General features: G+C 47.8%; 2 protein-coding genes across 2 annotated transcripts; both read right to left on the bottom strand.

Moving 5' to 3' along the window:
* Positions 1–310: 310 nt before the first annotated feature.
* LOC122382887 (ubiquitin-fold modifier 1) lies at positions 311–5,177 on the bottom strand. The gene is made up of 4 exons (XM_043368786.1): positions 5,030–5,177; positions 3,268–3,324; positions 2,551–2,681; positions 311–863 (listed from the first exon to the last, which is right to left on the bottom strand). Exons 1-4 carry the CDS (start codon positions 5,032–5,034, stop codon positions 799–801), a joined length of 258 nt encoding a protein of 85 aa, XP_043224721.1. The 5' UTR covers positions 5,035–5,177; the 3' UTR covers positions 311–798.
* Positions 5,178–6,818: 1,641 nt separating this feature from the next.
* LOC122382888 (uricase-like) lies at positions 6,819–8,445 on the bottom strand. The gene has a single exon (XM_043368787.1). It carries the CDS (start codon positions 8,358–8,360, stop codon positions 7,470–7,472), a length of 891 nt encoding a protein of 296 aa, XP_043224722.1. The 5' UTR covers positions 8,361–8,445; the 3' UTR covers positions 6,819–7,469.
* Positions 8,446–19,070: the final 10,625 nt, after the last annotated feature.

A 19,070-nucleotide genomic window follows, 5' to 3' on the forward strand; every position in this document is an offset into this window, starting at 1 on the left:
GTGGTGGTGGTGGTGGTAGTAGTGATTGGTGGCGGTAGTGATGGTGGTAGCGGTGGTGATAGTGGTAGCGGTGGTGATAGTGGTAGCGGTGGTGGTGGCGGTGGCGGTGGTGGCGGTAGTGCTAGTGGCGGCGGTGGTCGTGTCGGCACAACTGCCACAGCCGAATGAGTCTACTTGTGTGAAGTATGCCTCTCGTATGTCTCGCTCCGCGCTGGATTAGACAGTCGATTGTCCTTTTGCAGTTTTCGAGATGAAGAACAAAAGCTCGTTCAACAAACCCGCTTCAGAGAGTCAGAACGACAAAAGAAAATAATAAAATAGTCATATATTTGTAAAATTTAGAACCATAAGAAACCAGAAAGGCGAGACAGATCGAAGAACAAACCAGATGAGACACTTAATATATAAATTATTTCTTATAAATGTCTGTAAATTCAACAGCAACCGATACTAGAATGAACACTACAAGGGAATGACCGAAACCCACTCCGCGGCGGAAAAATGGATCACCTGACGACACACAGAGGTCGACAAGTTTACGCTCGCCACTCCCCCCCCCCCCCCACTCGGCAAAGCGAGTCTATTCCACCATCACCATTCACTGTTGGGCGTTTGTCATTCGCTCTGGTCTCTGAAGCCCGTCTTAGTCAGCTCGATGCGTCACATACGGTCTCTGGGCCTGCAAGCTCACCGCTCCCCCGTCGAACTGTGCTTGGTACAGCTCAGGGGCAGGCAGCTGGTGTCGGCGGCCGGGCCAAGGTCACGGTCAGGTCACAGGTCAAAAGTCAGCGACCCATCTTAGCAGCCGACCCGGTCCCGGGGAATCAGTCGCAGCTCGGAGCCGTGCTTCAGGAACACGGTACCTGCGGGGACGGCAGCCTTACTTCAGCACGCACTGGGTACTGTATACACTCACATATACAGCATATAGATCGCCGCTGAAGCTCAGAAAAAGTAACTCCTAACAACATACCTTTCACGGTAAGGGTGTTTAAATGGCATCGAACAAAATCACTCGCCCGTCGATAGACGAGTGTTTCTCGTCTACTGGCGGACATTAGCGACATCTGATCGCGACCGATCACTGACCTGCCGTCTGCTACAGGTTAGCATTGGCCTGCTCTCTAGTGACGGTTTTATCCCTGACTAGAGATTGCAATCCCGGGATCGGGATCCCGGGTTCCCGGCGGGATTTTAATCCCGATCCCGATCCCGAAATTCCGCCAATCCCGGGATCCCGAAAAGAATCAGTTTTCACCTTAAAAAGAATGCAGCCGCTGCACGAGTCTTGTTTACACTGTTAATTGTGCTGCGTGACATAAAGCAGATAAACTATTTAGCTGGCACCCCGTATTGGCCGTCCACAATCGACCGTGTTGGTAGCTCTCGGGTATCACCCACAGCGGTTAAGCCGCTTAAATACGTACGAAAAAAGGTCCCGAAAGCCAAAAAAAAAAATGCAGCATCAGCGCTGCAACATCTTTATCAGAATCACAGATCGTTCAGCGATTCTGACTTGCCCGTCCGTGGCCGGAACAAAGGAGGTCATCAAGACAGTCTTTGAGCTCGTGTCGCAGAAAGATGTCACAGATGTCACGCAAGTGACGGCAGAGCTCACTGATTCAGACGTTGAATACGGTAGAGTGGAGCTCTCCCAGTCAGTGACTCTGCTCTCAAAGCGACTTACGAGCAAATTCTGAGAGACATTAGTGATGAAAGCGGAACCGGGAGGAGGTGAAGTGACCAAGCGACGTCTTGAAAACATTGTGAAATAGGGAGCTGCCAAATTTGGCGTACACTGGTTGCGAGTTTTTAAGTAGACCAACATGGCAATGGCTTAAAACTGTCGCGCTAACTACGAGTACCGTAGACGAAGAGTGAGTGAGGCGTGGATGTGCTGGAACCTGTCTAGTAAACGATCTGGTCGACGCACAGTTTTATGAAGGCCAATTGGGAATAAATGCTAATAGACTTAATGCTAATCAAATCGAAACGTTTTATTCGCAAATTCAATCGTTTTTAATGCAAATGACATGGTCTAAGGATGGCTTTTGGTTGCCTCTTTGTTTGTGGTAAGCTTAAAGACGCAAAATATGTCAGTAGGAAATCACTCTTACGACATTAAGTGACAATGCCGGGATCCCGGGATCCCGGGATCCCGAAATAAAAACTTTCGGGATCCCGGGATTGGCAAAACGTTCCGGGATTGCAATCTCTATCCCTGACCTACCAGCCGCGGCGATTTCATCACTGACGTGCCGTCTGCCATATGACCTGCTGTGGTTTTTCGTCAATGAACTACCGTTTTCGGGGTGTTATCACCGACTAGCAGCAGGTTCCATCAGTCATCACTGACCTGCCGTCTGCTGTGTGATATCACTGACCTGCCATCTGTTGCATGTTATCGCTGACCTACTGCAGGCTATATCACTGACCAGCCGTCTGCTGCAGGTTATATCACTGACCTACCGTCTACTCTGGGTTACCATCAGTCTGCGTCCCCTGCAGATTACCACTGACCTGCCGTCTGCTGAGGGTTTTACCACTGACCTGCCGTCTGCTGAGGGTTGAGGCCGACTCCGTCGTCAGTGATGATGGCTGACGTGGCCGGCGGCACCTTGAACTCCTCGGCGGCGAACTTCAGCACGGCAGTGAACGGCGTGTTCTCGGGCACACTCAGTCTGCAGGGGCGGTCAGAGAGGTCAGGGAGGCACAACGGTGGGACGAGTTCACTCAGACTGACAGTCGGACAGGCACACTCAGTCTACAGGGGCGGTCAGGGAGGTCAGAGAGGCGCAGCATGAGCAGTAGGACAGATACCAACTCTGACTGCAGGAGCGGGATGAGTGAGACTGGTTAGCTAGGTATGAGAGATGGTCACACTCAGACTGCAGGAGCAGGGCGGGCGAGACCGGCCAGCAAAACACAATGCTAAGTAGACTACAGGAACAGGAAGGGAAGAATGGGTCAGTGAGAATGACAGTGGGACAGGCAGGGTGGCGGTGGCACAACATCCATTCATGGTGAGGAAGATAGGGCTGTGGCTTGTGGCAGAAGCCTTGAAATTATATAAAATATGAAAACATATTCAAGGTGGCAAATAAATGATTGCACAAGCACCAATGTAAGCATACATTTACTGATCAGTGCAGTAGGTACTGGATTAGGTAGGTACTCTCACCTGGTAGCCATACAATTGCTTACAAGTGACCTTGCAAGGAAAGAGTCAGTAACCCCATTTGCACTTTGAGTTCCCAGCATACTTACACTTTGAAGGGCAGCTTAGGGTCGGAGGTGAGAGTGATCTTGAATGATACCTTGGAGCTGTAAAAGGAAAAAATACAAATATTTTAGCATCAAGTACCTAGCATTTCAGCATTCAAGCACAAAATCCCATTAACACTTTTCCAGTAGTCAGCTGTTTTTCCACCAGCCAGCAGCTGTCAGACTGTAAAGCATGGCAGCAGAGTCAACCAGCTGCATCAGCTAGGGTGACAAACATGCACCAGTCCACACCATGGGACGGGAAACCAGCCAGCACCGGAACAAAACATAGATTTTTGTGCTCGTACAACAGTGCATTATGATAAAAAGTTGGTGCCTAGTCACTCCAGAAAATGTGCAAAACCTGTATCAAGGCTTAAAAAATAAAACAAAATCACAAAAATAGAAATCCAGTGCCACCAGGACCACACACTGCCTTAGTGCCTCTGCATCAACAACACCTGTTGTGATTGCCATGTTTCGCAGTCTGGGTCAGCTGGCTGAACAATGCAAAAAGAACAAAAAACAATAATTTTTAGCACCTGGTGATTGCAGATAGAAGGTAGGTACCTACCTATGGGTAGGTACCTACCTACTATTCATCAACTCACTGTAATGACACTGTAAATCTATCCTCTTTTCATTCATTGTAAAGCCTGATAAAAATGCAACTATTTATTTGAGCAGGGGCCACAGCACATTATGAAACTAGAATATCAGTAAGGTAAAGCTTGGACTGTGTAAATTGAAATTGAAATCCCGACTGAAAGAGTTGCACATGCCTTGGAAAAGTACCTATGCACTGCAGTATGCCCCAACACCACTCCTTTTATCATCATCAACCAATGAAATGCTTTGAAAAATATTTTGATGAAAATATTGCCTTATTGGCACAGGTTGAATATCAAAATAATTGACCATATCAGTTGGGGAAACTACGAGGAGCCAAACAAAAATTGGATTAGCCAATCAGCGTCTGGAGTGGGCGGGGCGATGACCATATATGGTCATAAAATCAGACAACTTCATCTTTTCAATGAATTTTAGCATTCAAATGAAAAAATAAGGCATAAGGATGTTTTTTAACCACACAAGGCCTACACTCACCCGGTGCATAATTAACTGGCGGCTCTAAATCGCAGAGATACAACGCAAGGTCAAACCGTGATTGGCAAATATGGCGGATTGAAACAGACGCGCCAAAAAATGTAAGCAGTACCGTGGTTTAAAAATGTCATTATTTTTATGATTTTGTTTATGGTTTTTCTAATTGTAGTTAAGTTATTATTTTAGAATTAAATATTTTTGTTTATTGTAATTAAATTAAATCTTTTAACAATTTTCTTTCATAAAACCAATCCATTTATTGAATGGCCAGCTGATTGCGACGCCCAGAACATGCAGAAAAGCCGTTTTCCTATCGCCATTTTCGAGTCAATTCGCCGAATTTAATCAAATCACACCAATTCCTAGTGAAAAATGGAAGCCTTTTCTCTCCAATAAGTGGACGCGATACCGCAAGTACCGGCTTGTTATACCGTTTTTCACCCTTAGTAGCGGGGGCTGCATTTATGCCCATATATGGTCATCAAAAGTCCATTTATTGACCAATCCATTTTTTGACGTTCGCCTCGTAGTTTCCCCAACTGATATGGTGCCTTGGAAAGTTGTCAGCAAAATGCATCCAGTTGAAGGCCATTGGAAGCTTATGGCTTGAGATGAGAATACCAGAGAAGAAAATAGGATGCACATGCTTGAACCTTACCTCATGCTGGATAAAATATGGTGCTTGCTGAAATGGTAAATGTAATAACTCAGTTCAGGGAAGTGTACAAGATTCCTATCCCTTGAACGAAAGAAATACACACGGATTACACAATTCCAGCTGGTCGTTGTAATGTATTCACCGCGCCATCATTGAAGCAAAACTTTCTGATGACGTTCTACTGCCATATGAAGGAATAGAGGAATCAAGGTTTCCATATGAAGGAAATATCTGCTTTTCCTTTGCCCTTTTTAGAAGACCTCAGTGGCGGGCCTTGAGTTTAGGCAAGTACGTCCGGCTCGTTAGAAGTCAGAAGAGCAAAATGATCATTGAATGATTGTTATCGATTCGATATTGGAATTGTAGGCATAAACTGAGGTTTAACCCGCAACCCGTGGGGGGGGGGGGGGGAAGGGCCCCCTGTGGTTTTCGCCGATAACTCAGAATCGGCTGCGAATTTCGACTTGAAACTTTCAGTACCTTCGGACATCAATTTTACACAACTTAAAGTGAGTAAAATCACTTTGGGGCAAGGAATTGTTTTTCGTTGTAATTAACCGTTACAATTTGACATTGTTTGACCTTCCTGTGACGTCATAGTTCCCGAAAAATGGTCGATGAGGCTTCTGTGGATGCATGTATATGACATGTCCTCATAAAGGGATATTGGGTATATTGGGTATATTGGGTGACGCTCCTGAGATGCTGCGCCGCCGAGTGTTGGCGCGGTCCGATGTGTCCTCTCGCCGCACACGCGCCAGTGAGAGCGGGCAGGCTGAACTACCCCGAGTACGGACTGAGTTTGCCAAGCGCAGTTTCCTCTACCGTGCGGTGAAGGCTCTGAATGCTACGATGTAGCTGGAGCTCACCTAGATTGGGTGCGATTTTATAGCAACGGCCGTTTTTTACTGTCTCATTTATCGCCTTTTATCACACGAAGTGTATTGTATTGATGTGTTTTAACCATCACTTTTGTACTGACGTAGACGCTATATAATCCATGTCATGGAAGGTCTTAATACATTATCTATCTATCTATCTTGGGTAGTCTTTATAAAGACTCAAATATTTCCAATTTAACATGCCTTTCCTTACGATTCACGAAAGTGTTCTCTGATTGGTCGAGGCTGACCTCTGTTGTGACGTCACAGGTCATCATCCACTCAGGTGACTATCCACATGCCAGATCTATCATATAGATCATATCCAAACTCATTTTGGAAACTTAGATTTCATTTTTATGACCTACTTCTCGTCATTGTCATTGGACTGATTTGACCTTGTTTGACCTCCCTGTGACGTCACAGGTCAATTATTAGGGTCATCGATATCCTATCTTGTGCATCTTGATGAGCTCTTTCGAATACCGTTTGAATTTTTCCGATCCGGCTATTGGTTCCAGAGATACGACGGGGGGCCTTCCCCCTTCCCAACAGGACGTGGAACCTGCCAGACCTCAACGGGGCGCGGCATACCTCGCGTACCGACGGGATGGGGTGACCGGTGAGGGATCCGGGCCAATTTTGGGCGGACGCAATAGGGATTTTTTATCTAGCACGACCTTAATCGTAAAGGATACTGGGCGAAGCATTGGTAGCAGGCTACTTCTCATAATCTGCTTATGGTCTAGAATTTATATTTACTTATGGTTTTAGAATAAAAATACCGCAGCGTTCGATCTAGGTACTTTCTCAGTCGACGTAAAATCACCTAAGGGCATCCTTCTGTCTCCTCCATGTGCTCACCTGCCTGCATGCATTCTGTACCTGATAACCTGACAAACAACAGGTTTTCTTCTCTGTTTATTTATTCAGTAGTCACCGTTCACTTTTTCATTTCACCTTACCCACCACCAACAATAAGAATAATAAACAACTGAACTGACATGGCATTATCTTTGCTTTCTTTCTTTTTTCCACATTATTCAAGAAAATTATATTTGCTTTCGACCCGACGACACTCAATATCATGAGACACCAATACGTGAGATATCAATATAGTGAGACATAAATCTTGATATGTCAGTGTTTACAGCAAACAGATTCTTTGCAAAAGAGAATGAGATAGTTAAGCCACACATAAACAAACTGTGAAATCGTGGTAGGTAAGTACTGTGTACTTACCTCCCTACATACGCCGGGTATTTCACATTGGACGCAAAATAACCTACGATTATGCGACTTATGTATTGCATCATAGTATAGCGGGCACAAGCCCAGAACTAAAAACAATAGTTGATATTGCACGATCCCTGCACTCCCGCCAGAGCCCATTTAATTGCACTTGACGCCACCAACTTACACACTGCTTCACTCGCACTATAGCACGCAGCTTATGCATTTGTTTTTCCCATTTTATCACCAATATCAGCCCATCGTCATTGTCATTGCCAATTTCTCGGCAAATAGATCATAAATGTCATAAACATCGGCTCTTCCGCTCAGAGTTTGGAGTTGGCCCTGGCCAGCACGCATCTGATGTTACCTGAGGGCTTGTCCACGGGCAGAAAGACCTCGTCGTTGCTCGCGCTGCCCACGCGCGGAAACTTGGACAGATCGACTGAGAAATAGTGCTTGTTCGGCATCACCATCTCGATCTCAGCGACGTCGGGCAGCCGGTTCAGCACCCTGACCTGCGTCAGGTACAGCGTGTTCTGCACCGACGGCGAGAAGATGCCGCCGCGCGCCGGCCCGGCGAACAGCTCCAGGATGGCCTCGCGCACCGCCGACCAGCAGGCGTCGTAGTCGACGGGACGCTGCGAGCAGACGTACCTCCAGCGCGCCGACACCACCGTCGAGAAGACGCGGTCCTGGGCGTCCGGCAGAGAGCGGTACTCGTCGTTGACGAAGTTGACGAACGATGACTGGGTGGTCTTCAGCACCTGGAGACCGTTGAGCTCAGCCCAGACGGTGGCCTGCTGGCCGCGGAGCTGGCGCACCTGACAGCCACGCTCTGCCTCGCGGACAGTCACAAAGGCGTGCTCGTGAGGACCGTCAGCCGCCTGTATACGGCTCCAGGGGTGCTGCTTGATGAGGATGTTGACGCGATTGACGTGCGAGTACTGGGCGAGGAAGTGACGGCACAGGAGCAGGCCGAACTCCTCCGGCGTCGTCAGGCCGTGGTTCTTGGCCAGCAGGTAGATGGTGTTCTTCTGCGAGTCGGTGGCGATGATGGCTGAGTTGTCACCGCTCATGTAGTCGTCCTTGGAGTCCAGCGTCAGCTCGCTACACACCTCCCATTCGCGGATCGTGTGCTCCGGCCCGTTACGAGTCACGTGCAGTAGCTTCACCCAGTTCTTTCCGTAGTTACTGTCGACGATCTGATAAGCCATGATGATGTCCTTGTCAGCGGGTGGGGATACGAAAACACACTGCGCGGGGGACTGAGGGAAGTACGCGACTGTGGCATGGAGAGCCTGGTCCGACCAGACCCGTACGTGACGGAATTGTTGACGTTTCTGGCTGGAGTCTGGTCAGTGTCAAAGCAGACCCCGCGGGGGCCCGGCATAGAGCTGAAGGTTTCTGCAGTAATAGTCGTTGCTCCCACTAGGCAAAACCAATTTGTTAAGCTAAATGCGAAATCACCTCAAATGAAAAATGCCTACGATAGTTGGATAAGCAAATGTGAAATGGGTATTTTATGCACTTCATCTTTCACAAACACAAAACATGACTGCGTTTTGCAAGAAAAACTATAATCGTAATGGACGTGTTATTGTTTAATGTCCATTTCTAACGATAAGAAAAGCAGTATAAGCCACGACGGTTGAACATGACAAGCTATTCCATGACTGTCACGAGCTATCATCTCCAGTGTCTGAGGGCTATTGTTTACATGAACCCAGCCGAGCCCTCCACCAAGAGAGGCGGGTGGAATGCTATGTGGACACGTGGCAGGTTTGTATTGCGTCAGCTTGGCTCGTTCATTTCACAAAATTATGAAAAGAGACAAAGAGGACAGGGCAATGATGATTCCACATAGCTAAGCATGACTCGAGCTGATGCAGCCTTCAACACTATGTGTAGAATGGGTAGATCTTTCGAGCATAGGTATATTCAAATGCAAACGCCATTCTGATATCATGCCAGTTTTTCCTCCGAATTATCAGAGGCGATCGCCTCGCATCAAATTCCCTGTCCAAAACCTCTCCTGCTAAAGCCAGTGATGTCTTCCGACACTAACAGCGGTTCTGTTCGGCTCCGCGGGCATTAATGCGTCTGCTCGACGTCTGCCGACAGCCGTCCACACACGTCAGAGCCAATTTCGGATGCTGCTGTAGAAGTTTTAGCAGCTGCCATCGCTGCTCACGCTCCACCGGAGACGAACAACGCCCAGCTGACAGTGACAGCGCCGCCGCGAGTAAAAAAAACATAAACTTGCCGCCCGTTTCGGCTCGGTGAAATGCAAATCCGACTAATTCACTTTACTAATGGACGCGCCTGCACACTGCGAAAAACATCCACTCAGAGATTGACATTTGCATTCGCACGCTGGCCCCAAACGCACTGCCTTTGGCTTTGAAGTCGGACGCTTTGAATAAGGCCATCATCTCAACAAGCGATGCTGAGGCCGCGCACAGAATTAGCGGTCGTTTCCTCTGTTCCAGTTCTAATTGGATCTCTTTCTTCGCGCCCGTGTTCGCCGCAGACGGAATACAAACGAGCATTCATTGGTTGCGAGCGCGCTGGCGCAGACGGGAGGTGTTCAGAGCGAACAGATAGAATGTCTGCGCGAAGCTTGTCCCGCCTCGGTGCGGTCGGAGCTCTCCTCTTTGGCGAATTAAATCGTTTCTTCTAGATTGAGGCAATTGTCTTGATGGAGCGAACAGGGTGGAAAGAGACATTTTCCATCTCAAAGTGCTAAGAAAATATTTTCTAGATGTTATCCATCATAGCAAGCCTGGTCAGAATTGCATGGCCTGCACCAGTCTGAAAACCTGACCGCGCAAGACGACCGGTCCCCAATTCGTAGCATTGTATTGAATAGCATGAAGCTGTTCTCTTTATCCAGCAGCACACCGAGCGAACAATGTTTTTTTTTTGTGTGCTTCTTTTCAACATCCTTTTTCTCTAGAATTTTGACAAACCTGACTACCCTAAACCACCGAATTATGGACGCCGTAATGCGGCAGGGGAATTCTCGCCTCGGCACTGCTGATCAAATCTGACGCAATGCGGGGTGCCGTGGCAGTCTGTGGTCTGTTGGCGGTCTTTCGCTGACACTGGTGTCTGACCGCGCCTGCCAACAACGCTGTTAGTAACAGTAAACCTCTCATGTTAGATCCAGCTCATTGGACTACTGGCCTGGGATCGGCATAGTTTCGATATAAAAAGGTTTGCTTGTCGATATGTCGCGGCAGCTTAGGGTAGCGCCGCACAAAAAAATGTGCTGCATATTAGTTTTGCTTTTTTAGACACACAGTAATTACACTCGATCCTTATAGGCATGCCATTTTTGTGAATCTAAGATACTTATTGAACCTCGATATACCTAAGTTCAGGTAGGAGGTAGTGACCGTTGCCGGGGGCCCACCTATAACTTTTGTACCTTTGATAGCTTTGACTATTACTTATTATGCCTCGAGAGATCCATAATTTCCCAAAACTCGGATTTCGGAAAATCTGAGTTCGCAGCCTTATGCATTGCGATGTAAATTCACGTTATGTTTCCTAATAACATTTTTATTTTTGTTTCTCAGCAGAGAGAACTTTATAAAATCTCTTCAAATTACTCACCGGTTTTGAGAAGCATACTTTTTGCTGTTTCCGCACTAATTTTTGACAGGGTGCTCGTAGCGGAGGCTGAGGGCCAGCTATATTTCAAAAACCACAATATCAATGTTGGGTTCTATGGAAATTCCATAATCCATTTAAACAAAAACTGATGCTCTATAATTATATAATCTATAATATATAATTATAGTTATCTTTTTTTTTCTTCTGCACTCACAAAACACCATCAAAGTGGATTAAATGGGATTTGCCATTCTTGCATTATTCGGTACATACATCAGTACGGAAATTCTATTAGCAAAATTAGCATTGAAGATCTAATCCGATTCACAAGCTTCTCCTCAAATTATAGTTGATTTCCTCGGCACAGCGAAGACGTGACAGCCGACAGGCTTCGTTGAATAACAGATTATGCGTTATCACGTTCTACATCTAAAGCGCAACTTCTCCACCTTATGATCAGAGGTAAATTTTTACTCATACGGAGCTGGCCAGTGGCCACAGCCGTCCGATATACGGTTTACTATCGACACTGCCCCACCGTCCGTATGTTACCGAGACCGAGAGTTTATAGCCCGGGCACAGGGTTCAATGAAGCTAGACGCAGTTCCAATGCCATCCAACTAAGAAATGAGTCGAGATCGGTTGCGTTTATTGCGTCGAAGTCTACATTGCCCATCTTGCAATTGTTTGGGCTATTTTACTTTTTGTTGCTACGAGTACCAGTGAAATGATAAAATGTGTAATCGAGACGACGCACGGCATGCATTGAATTACTTTATCAGGAAAAAAACATTGGGCCTGCAATACTGTAAACGGCCTTGCACTAAGTGCCATTTGGGGTGAAGTGACGGCGAAGTTACGTTATTTCATTTGCAAAAAGCTTATGCTTCATACAAAATGGCTGCAGTCAAGCATCCCTCAACCATAATCGACCGCACACCCCACGCCTGCATGGGACTCCACACCTAGTGCACTTGTTTTTGAAGACACCACCCGCATCAAACCCATCAATTTTCCTTTCTAGCCACCGTGACCAACTTCCTCCGTGCCTCCACTCTGAGACCCCTGAACCGTCCCTGAGCCGGAACCCCGGCCACAGGCACCCATCGCATCGGTCCTCGATACACCGCTCGTCCGTTTGTCGTTAGCATATGACGGACTGCCGGCTGGCCCGGTCCTCTATCTGCCGGTGAATCGCACCTCATAAATTGCCGCATTGTGTCTCTTGACTGCGTCCTGCCCGGGATACCGGCGGGGTGGGACGATGGGGAGCGACGCGAGCGACCGGGGGCGGCGGGGACCACGGGCATGGGGAGACTGGGGCAATGTGCGGCTCCAAAGCGGCAGGACAATGACTGTGACGGCTTCGGCAGTCCCGCAGGGGAGGCGGACAATGCAGGCGGCGCCGAGGAGGCCGGCCGCGCAGCCCAACGGCAACAATACACAGAGTCAAAACAGAGCAGCGCCGTAGAGCTGCTGGTTTAACCGGATCAGACACGGAGCCCGACAGACAGCGCGTGAAATACCGCCGTCGTGTGCATCGTGACGTCCGGGATATTCTGGCAGCTTTTCAGCCCTCTGCGGGATGGGATTTGGCGGAGGGATAAATTCAAATGAAGGATTTATCGTTTTTTATTGAGCTGTGTTCATTGGATGAGGAATATTTATTCACAGTTCGTCTGGTCTGATAAGGGTTTAATCATCGGGATTCATTAGGGAACAAATGATTATAACCATCACTCAATAATTCATGAGCCCCAGGCGAGCTCTGCACCAATGATGATGTTCAATTGGGCAACTCAAAATCGTGATAAATGTAATGCAGTGTGGCGTCAAATAATTAACAACTTCCGACACCGTAAGCAGTCCAGCGTGGCACCAGGCCAGGCGATAAAAAAAAACAATTGTGGTACGTATATAAGCTAGTTTTTTTTTTGCACATTTCTGCTAACCTTCCTACGAATAGGTATCATATAAAGCAAATGCCTTCATTTTCATCAACTTCACGTTGCTTGTAACTATTATGCGCTATTTTATGATTGCCGCAATATGCCACCCGCTTGAGGAAACAACATTTAATTGGTCTGAATCACCGACACTCATTGCAATCACAATAGGCAGGTAAGCAAAAATTAAAGACAGCAAATTCGAATAGACTCCCGTTACCGCAATGAACTCGTTCCTTCCTTCCGCTAGCCCGACTCCAGGCTGTCTCCCTGACCCGGCGGCCATTCTCACACCTCCTGGCCGGGGGCGGTTACACGGCGACCTGCACCGCTTCCGCTCTCCATATTCATACACCACGCGACGCCGGCAATAGAGCGCCGAATCAAATTGCATATTGTTTTGGGTAGCATTATGCAAATGCCGCGCTGGTGAATTTACATCGGTACGGCTCGCGTTGGATTACCGGCATATTTCTCTAGGTGGGCGCAATATAGCGCCGCTGCGACCGCCGTTGTCGCGAGGGTTTTAAATAAGAAACTTCACTCCAGGGTGTGGTGCCAAAAAAGGAGGTGATTTAAAGCAAATTATGAGAGTTAATTCGCAAAGAAATGTGCAATAGCTTATATGCTTTGCAAAATCCATTGCTATTTCGGACAGTGGAAAATGCAACGACATTACTTGTTTGAGGAAGGGTGTTGCTTATTGCAGTCAAAACTGCATGGGTGCCTTTTCCCTTAAAAAATAACTTGGAATTAAAGATTAATGGCTAATTGAAATCAAACAACAGCTTCTGCGTTAACGAGATTTACATGCTGATTGCTGGTAATGCGTAACTTTCAATAAACAATTAGAACATTAGATCAGCCCTTCATCAAAAGAAATAAATGTTCCCTCAGGCCTGATCATTCTGCAAATCCTCTCTCACATCCGGCCAGTTTCGAACAGTCTCCTCTCCGCCGCCTCCATGGACCCCTCTGCATTGCTCCATGGGCTCTACATATGCTCCGTCCCCATCCCTTCCTTTTTCTGCCCGCCGCGCCGAGCCCCCTGTGGCGAGGGATACTATGAGTGGACGTTGTGGGGCGGTGGGGGGTCGCGCACCGTTGCCGCTCAGCTCATCCCCGGAGTATAAAAACAACAGTAGGGGCTGACTGCGGCACGAAAAACTGAGCAGCGGAGCTTATGATATACCCGCAGCCCGGACAGCTTGACGCCGCTTGAAGTCAAAGGGGAGGGAGACGGAACTGGGTTGAAGCGAATAGTTTAGACAGAAGAGAGTCGGATTGTTGAGAAACGTTTTTTTCGATACAGGCTGTACATATAAGACAGCTGAACTTCGGTAAAATGATTTTTACGGTTATACCTAAAAAGACATTAGTTAAATATCTTCGAAACAACAGACACACGTAAAATGAGATTCACACAGGAAAAATATTTGAAAATTAAGCATTAGATTTCACAAACGTTTGCCTTGTGAATGATGCAACGAATGATAAAATAATTAAGTATTTTAGAACGATACGGGCTCTGGAACTTGAAGAGAGGATGTTTTATGTTGTGGGACGAAAGCTTTGCATCAGATTTTTTGCATTGCTCGTTTCAGCATACAACAGCGCCAGCGCACATCAAAAGCCAAATCGATGGCAGTCTGCATGTCCAATCACGACAGCCACGAGCACCATAGCACCTGTCACATATCGGCGTCATCGCGGGTTGGATCTGTCAGGGCCCTGCCGTCGGTTATTGGACGGGTGTCTGACACCGTAACCGTGCCTCACCCAGACCCCGTGGGGTTTCTACCCCAGTGTCGGACGGAGTGTCGGATGGAGTGTCGGCAGAGTGTCGGCAGAGTGTCGGGCCGACACCCGACACCACCCGGCTCATCAGTTAATGGAGGCGCCGCCACCGTCCGCGGTGGGGTGTGCGCCGTCCACGTGCCGCTCTGGATTGTGTCTGTCAGCCGCCGCAGCTCCGCGGGTGAACTTGGCACGGTCCGCACAGCTCCCTCGGCCAACACGGCCCCGAACTGGTTCCCCCGCTCCGCACGACCGCTCACGGCCCCATACGGGCCCGCCGCTGCGTGCTGAGAGAAGGGAGGGCCGGGAGCGTCATTGGCATGACTGATATGACGTGAGGAGTTTCTGACAGCGTGACCGGGACTGCTGTATCACGGCGGGCTGACGCGGGCAGACTCACAATGGATCTGAGGAGATGGGGCTTGGAAGCTGGACACCCTGCTGGATAAGCCATTTATAGGTGTATATCTGATCTGGCACACAAGCAGCTACTAGTACTGACGTCCAAATTGTCACAACCAACTATGCGGTATGCATTCCATTCCTTGGGAACTAACATCAATTGCTTGGAAATAAAGATGCATTAAAATTCGATGTATGGGACACAAATGACTTAAAATTGAATAGCGTAATATTGCATCTCTTTTTATTTAAACCTGACCTTTGCAATACACGAATACAATATGCATCCTTATCGAGGATATTTTCACAATTTCTCCAAATGCATAAGTTGCAGGAGGCCACAACAGTGCCACCGACCAGTAAGCTGTCAGTGAGCTGTGATTTGGCACTTGACGGGACTACCGGGATAAATAAAATGCCGCAACACTAAGATCGATAAAGAAAGCGTTATTGCAGCCCGAGAAAAGCAATCAGACTTTGAATTCGGCAATAGGATCTAAACTCGTCGTAATTTGACGGGCTGGACGACAGCAGCGAGCGATGTGGTGGCACCAAAGCTCGGTTGTTCGAAATTGACCGAAAGTTAGGCGCGATAAAAACGTCAGGGGAACAGGCAAGAACGTAACAGAATCGATACCTGCCACTATAGTGCATCCAAAGGGCACTATAGTGGCACTACGTTCATTTGCCTTTTCCACAGCATCAGAATTTGACAAAATTTGGCACTTTTCCTCGCATAGAAAGAAACCTTCAACACCCATTACCCACTTTTATCAGGAATAGTTTATTTGAAACGAGCAACAAGACAAAAGAATGGGAAATTCGAGGAGTTTCTGGAAATCGAAAACTTCTTAGGGATTGTTCCAGCTCCCCTCCGTAGTGCCTCAAGCCTCCTTTTTAATCGGCCAGTGGCATCTAACGTCTCCATGTCGCACACTTTCCCTTGTGGCTGAACGAAGAATACAAATACGAATAAAAACTAACAAGATCAAATCAAGCCAAATGGAAAGACGTTCAAATAAAAAGTATTTAGAATCGCTCAACCATGGTCAAGTAAAACTTGGGAGAGCATTTTGAAAGGCTGGAACAATGAATAGCGTTTGACGTTTTTTTACATTCATCCCAAGATAAATTTAATTTATTGAAACATGACATGAAAAAACCTTTTGACAGTGCTGTGATGCCTAAACATTCCTTCATTCACGCTTGTTGTCATTTTCCTCGGCGTAAGAATGTACAATATTTCCCAGCCAGCCTTATGGCATGTGCACAGTGAGATATCGTTCCCTGGGGCTCCACGAAAAGACCTCTGGGCTCCGAGTGGCGTCGACGTGTACGGTCACACAGCACTTAGCGCTAGTACTCTGCATGACCATTACTGCACGGGTAGGGGGGTGCGCGCGGGGCCGGGGAGCGGCCAAATGACAGGAAATTGGTGCCACCAGCGCGCAGTGAGTGAGTGGGGTTGGGTCGTGCCCAGCGGGCCTGTGCTGGGCTCTCCTCTCCTCTGTGCCAGCGGCGGCTATTGTCACTCCCAGCCAATCTGCGTGGACAATGCGGCCGGGGCGGTGGCGAGGGGACGCGAAGATGGAAGGGAATGCAGTGAGGGGTGCCGGGATCGTCATCATTGCCTGTCATAAGCAAGGTGGACTGCTAAGAATGGGTAAGCACCACCGATGTAGCAATAAAATATTTGATTTGAAAAGGACGCAAATAGTAGGAGTTTATGTTTAAAAGCAGAAAAGCCTTACCATCAGATCAGCATTATATACGAGTATTGTAGATATCTAGACGCTTGATAAGCATTGCAATTTACTTACTCAATTTGGACACGGAACTCCTCTTCATGCAATAAGCTGAAAGTGTATATCGCACCTCTCGTTCTGATTTCATGATGGTATTATAGGAAAATCTCGCATACTCCGACTAGATTAACACAATGGAGTTAAGAGAATTGCTATTGTGTGGGAAAGTAATGGTAGCTCTCTGATCGATGGCACTCATATTACTATTTCTATCCTGTTTCGAGAAGATAATCTGGGAAATATCCCATTGCGGACTATTGAGTCATAGCCAAACGCGATTCCCTTGCCCTGGGGTTCGGCCCCGCGCCCCCTGGGGTCGTCCCTTGGGGTCCTCAGCTGGGGTCAGGCCTTGTGACAATAGAGCTGGCTTACGAACTGGCAATAAGCTGACAATTCGCTGCCTATTGCGCCCGCTCCCCTTTAATGGCCGCTACCTTCATTTCAGCTCCCTAAAGTGAGCGAACTGGTGGTCCCCTTCTCTCAATTTTCCCCGTCTATTGACACGGCTCGGCTGGGCGGAGGGGCTGACATTGGAAGCGAGATGGACGCGTTATTGCATTCAAGCCGTTTTAAAGACGCTTGTTTTAAAGCTTGAAGCGCAATGGGAGCCGGCACGCATTTAGCGCGGCAAAACAGTGCAAGTGGAGGTTTATGAAAGCAGAGCATTTGTTCATGCATTGCATTCCTGTCGGGTTCAGTATGGTACCGCCAGCGTCATCTGTTGGCAGGTGAGCGGTACTGCCCGGCCGAGGGACAGAGGGCCGGCACAACGGGAGGGTCTACCGGGCAGAGAGCAGGAGAGGGCAAATGACTAAATATGTACAGCAGCTGGTGATGGATGCCTAATTTTTGGTCATCGGTCATGAAGAGCTATTGCTAGACTTAATAACTATAGCCAAGCATTGACGTTTAGGGGTGTTGAAACTATTCGCTAAAACCATTAAGAACATGCAGCGTTTGAATGTGCATGAAATGCTAGGATCATTTTAAGCGATGCCTTGTCTCAAGAAGATGATAATAGTCGCAGCGAGAAAAATACCTACCATTTGCTTCAACTTCAATTATTTTGTAGATAGGTAGGAAGGTATGGTATCCTCTTCATTAGGGTATAAGTTGATAAACAAAGCATCAACTTCTGCTCTGTCTTTTTCATTGTTATAAGCGCCAGCGTCTAGTTATGGCTTATTTTTCGGTGCCTACCAAACTCTACTCGGAAATCAGACTTATACCAAATAGGGTAAACTCGTATGAGTTGATCTGAATCCGGACTAAATCTCTCGCCGTCGGACACAGCTGCGCACTGGGCCCGGCTCTCAGCCGTCGGTCCTTTTTGCTGCCCCTCACCCTCCCCTCCCCTCGGCCACTTCCCCCGTCTGCGCTCCCCGGGTAGCCGAGATACGTGCGGACGACCGGTAGCCGAGATACGTGCGGACGACCGGTAGCCGAGATACGTGCGGACGACCGGTAGCCGAGATACGTGCGGACGACCCCATTGGGATGCCGGCGCCAGGGCGCCAGAGGAAAACACCAATCCGTTTCAGCTGCCAAGCTTTCTGCTTTCTGTTTGGCGAGAACTCGTTTTCTTTTATGTGTGCTCTGCGACTTGTGTTCCCTCAAGCGAAGCAACAACTGACTACTGAGCCGAACACACGCACAAACAATCACCGCTCTCGCATAAAATTCAGTATCGGAGTTGGTATTTATTCTAAGCCAGTCTTTGACAAGCGAAAAGAAACACGGAGAAAATTTAAAACACTGCTAACGGTGTAAGTGGTTAAACTGCATACCCACGGGTGTTTTTGAAAGGTGTCAGATAACACTTATATGAGCGTCAAGATACACCATTGTACTATCCCTAAGGGTGTCCAGTTTCTGTACTGTGGTGTCATGGCGTGATGAATTTGTCTAAAAATATGCAGAGTTCTAAAATCTGCATGAATATAGGTAAATAGAATCAACAAGGTAAGTGCGTTGTAAACCTCCGATTAAAGCCTCTTTTTCATTCTAAACACGTATGTACCATCACCACACAGCCTGCTTGTACAGCTCACCCTCGCTTCCGCTTCGTTTCCGTCATCAGAGCGTAAACGGAACCCATCTGACTCTATCTGCCCTGTGTGTATCAGCCATTTACAGAAATCGTCCCTCTGATTCGCCCCACGCTGGTCCCGATCAGCCGTTGCCGCTGATGGTATACCCGATACCGCTGATGTCACATCATCAGCCTCTGATGCGCCACATTTGTAGCTGCGCTGACGCTGATGTCGCTAGCCGCGACAGCAGCCTCCAATGAGCTGCAGAAGCTCCTGAGATAAGACAGCGGTCAGATGGGCGCTGTTGAGGTGCAGAGGGCAGT

The sequence above is a fragment of the Amphibalanus amphitrite genome, unplaced genomic scaffold (genome assembly GCF_019059575.1).
Source record: "Amphibalanus amphitrite isolate SeventyFive unplaced genomic scaffold, NRLGWU_Aamphi_draft 000149F_arrow, whole genome shotgun sequence".
Lineage (NCBI taxonomy): Eukaryota > Metazoa > Arthropoda > Thecostraca > Balanomorpha > Balanidae > Amphibalanus > Amphibalanus amphitrite.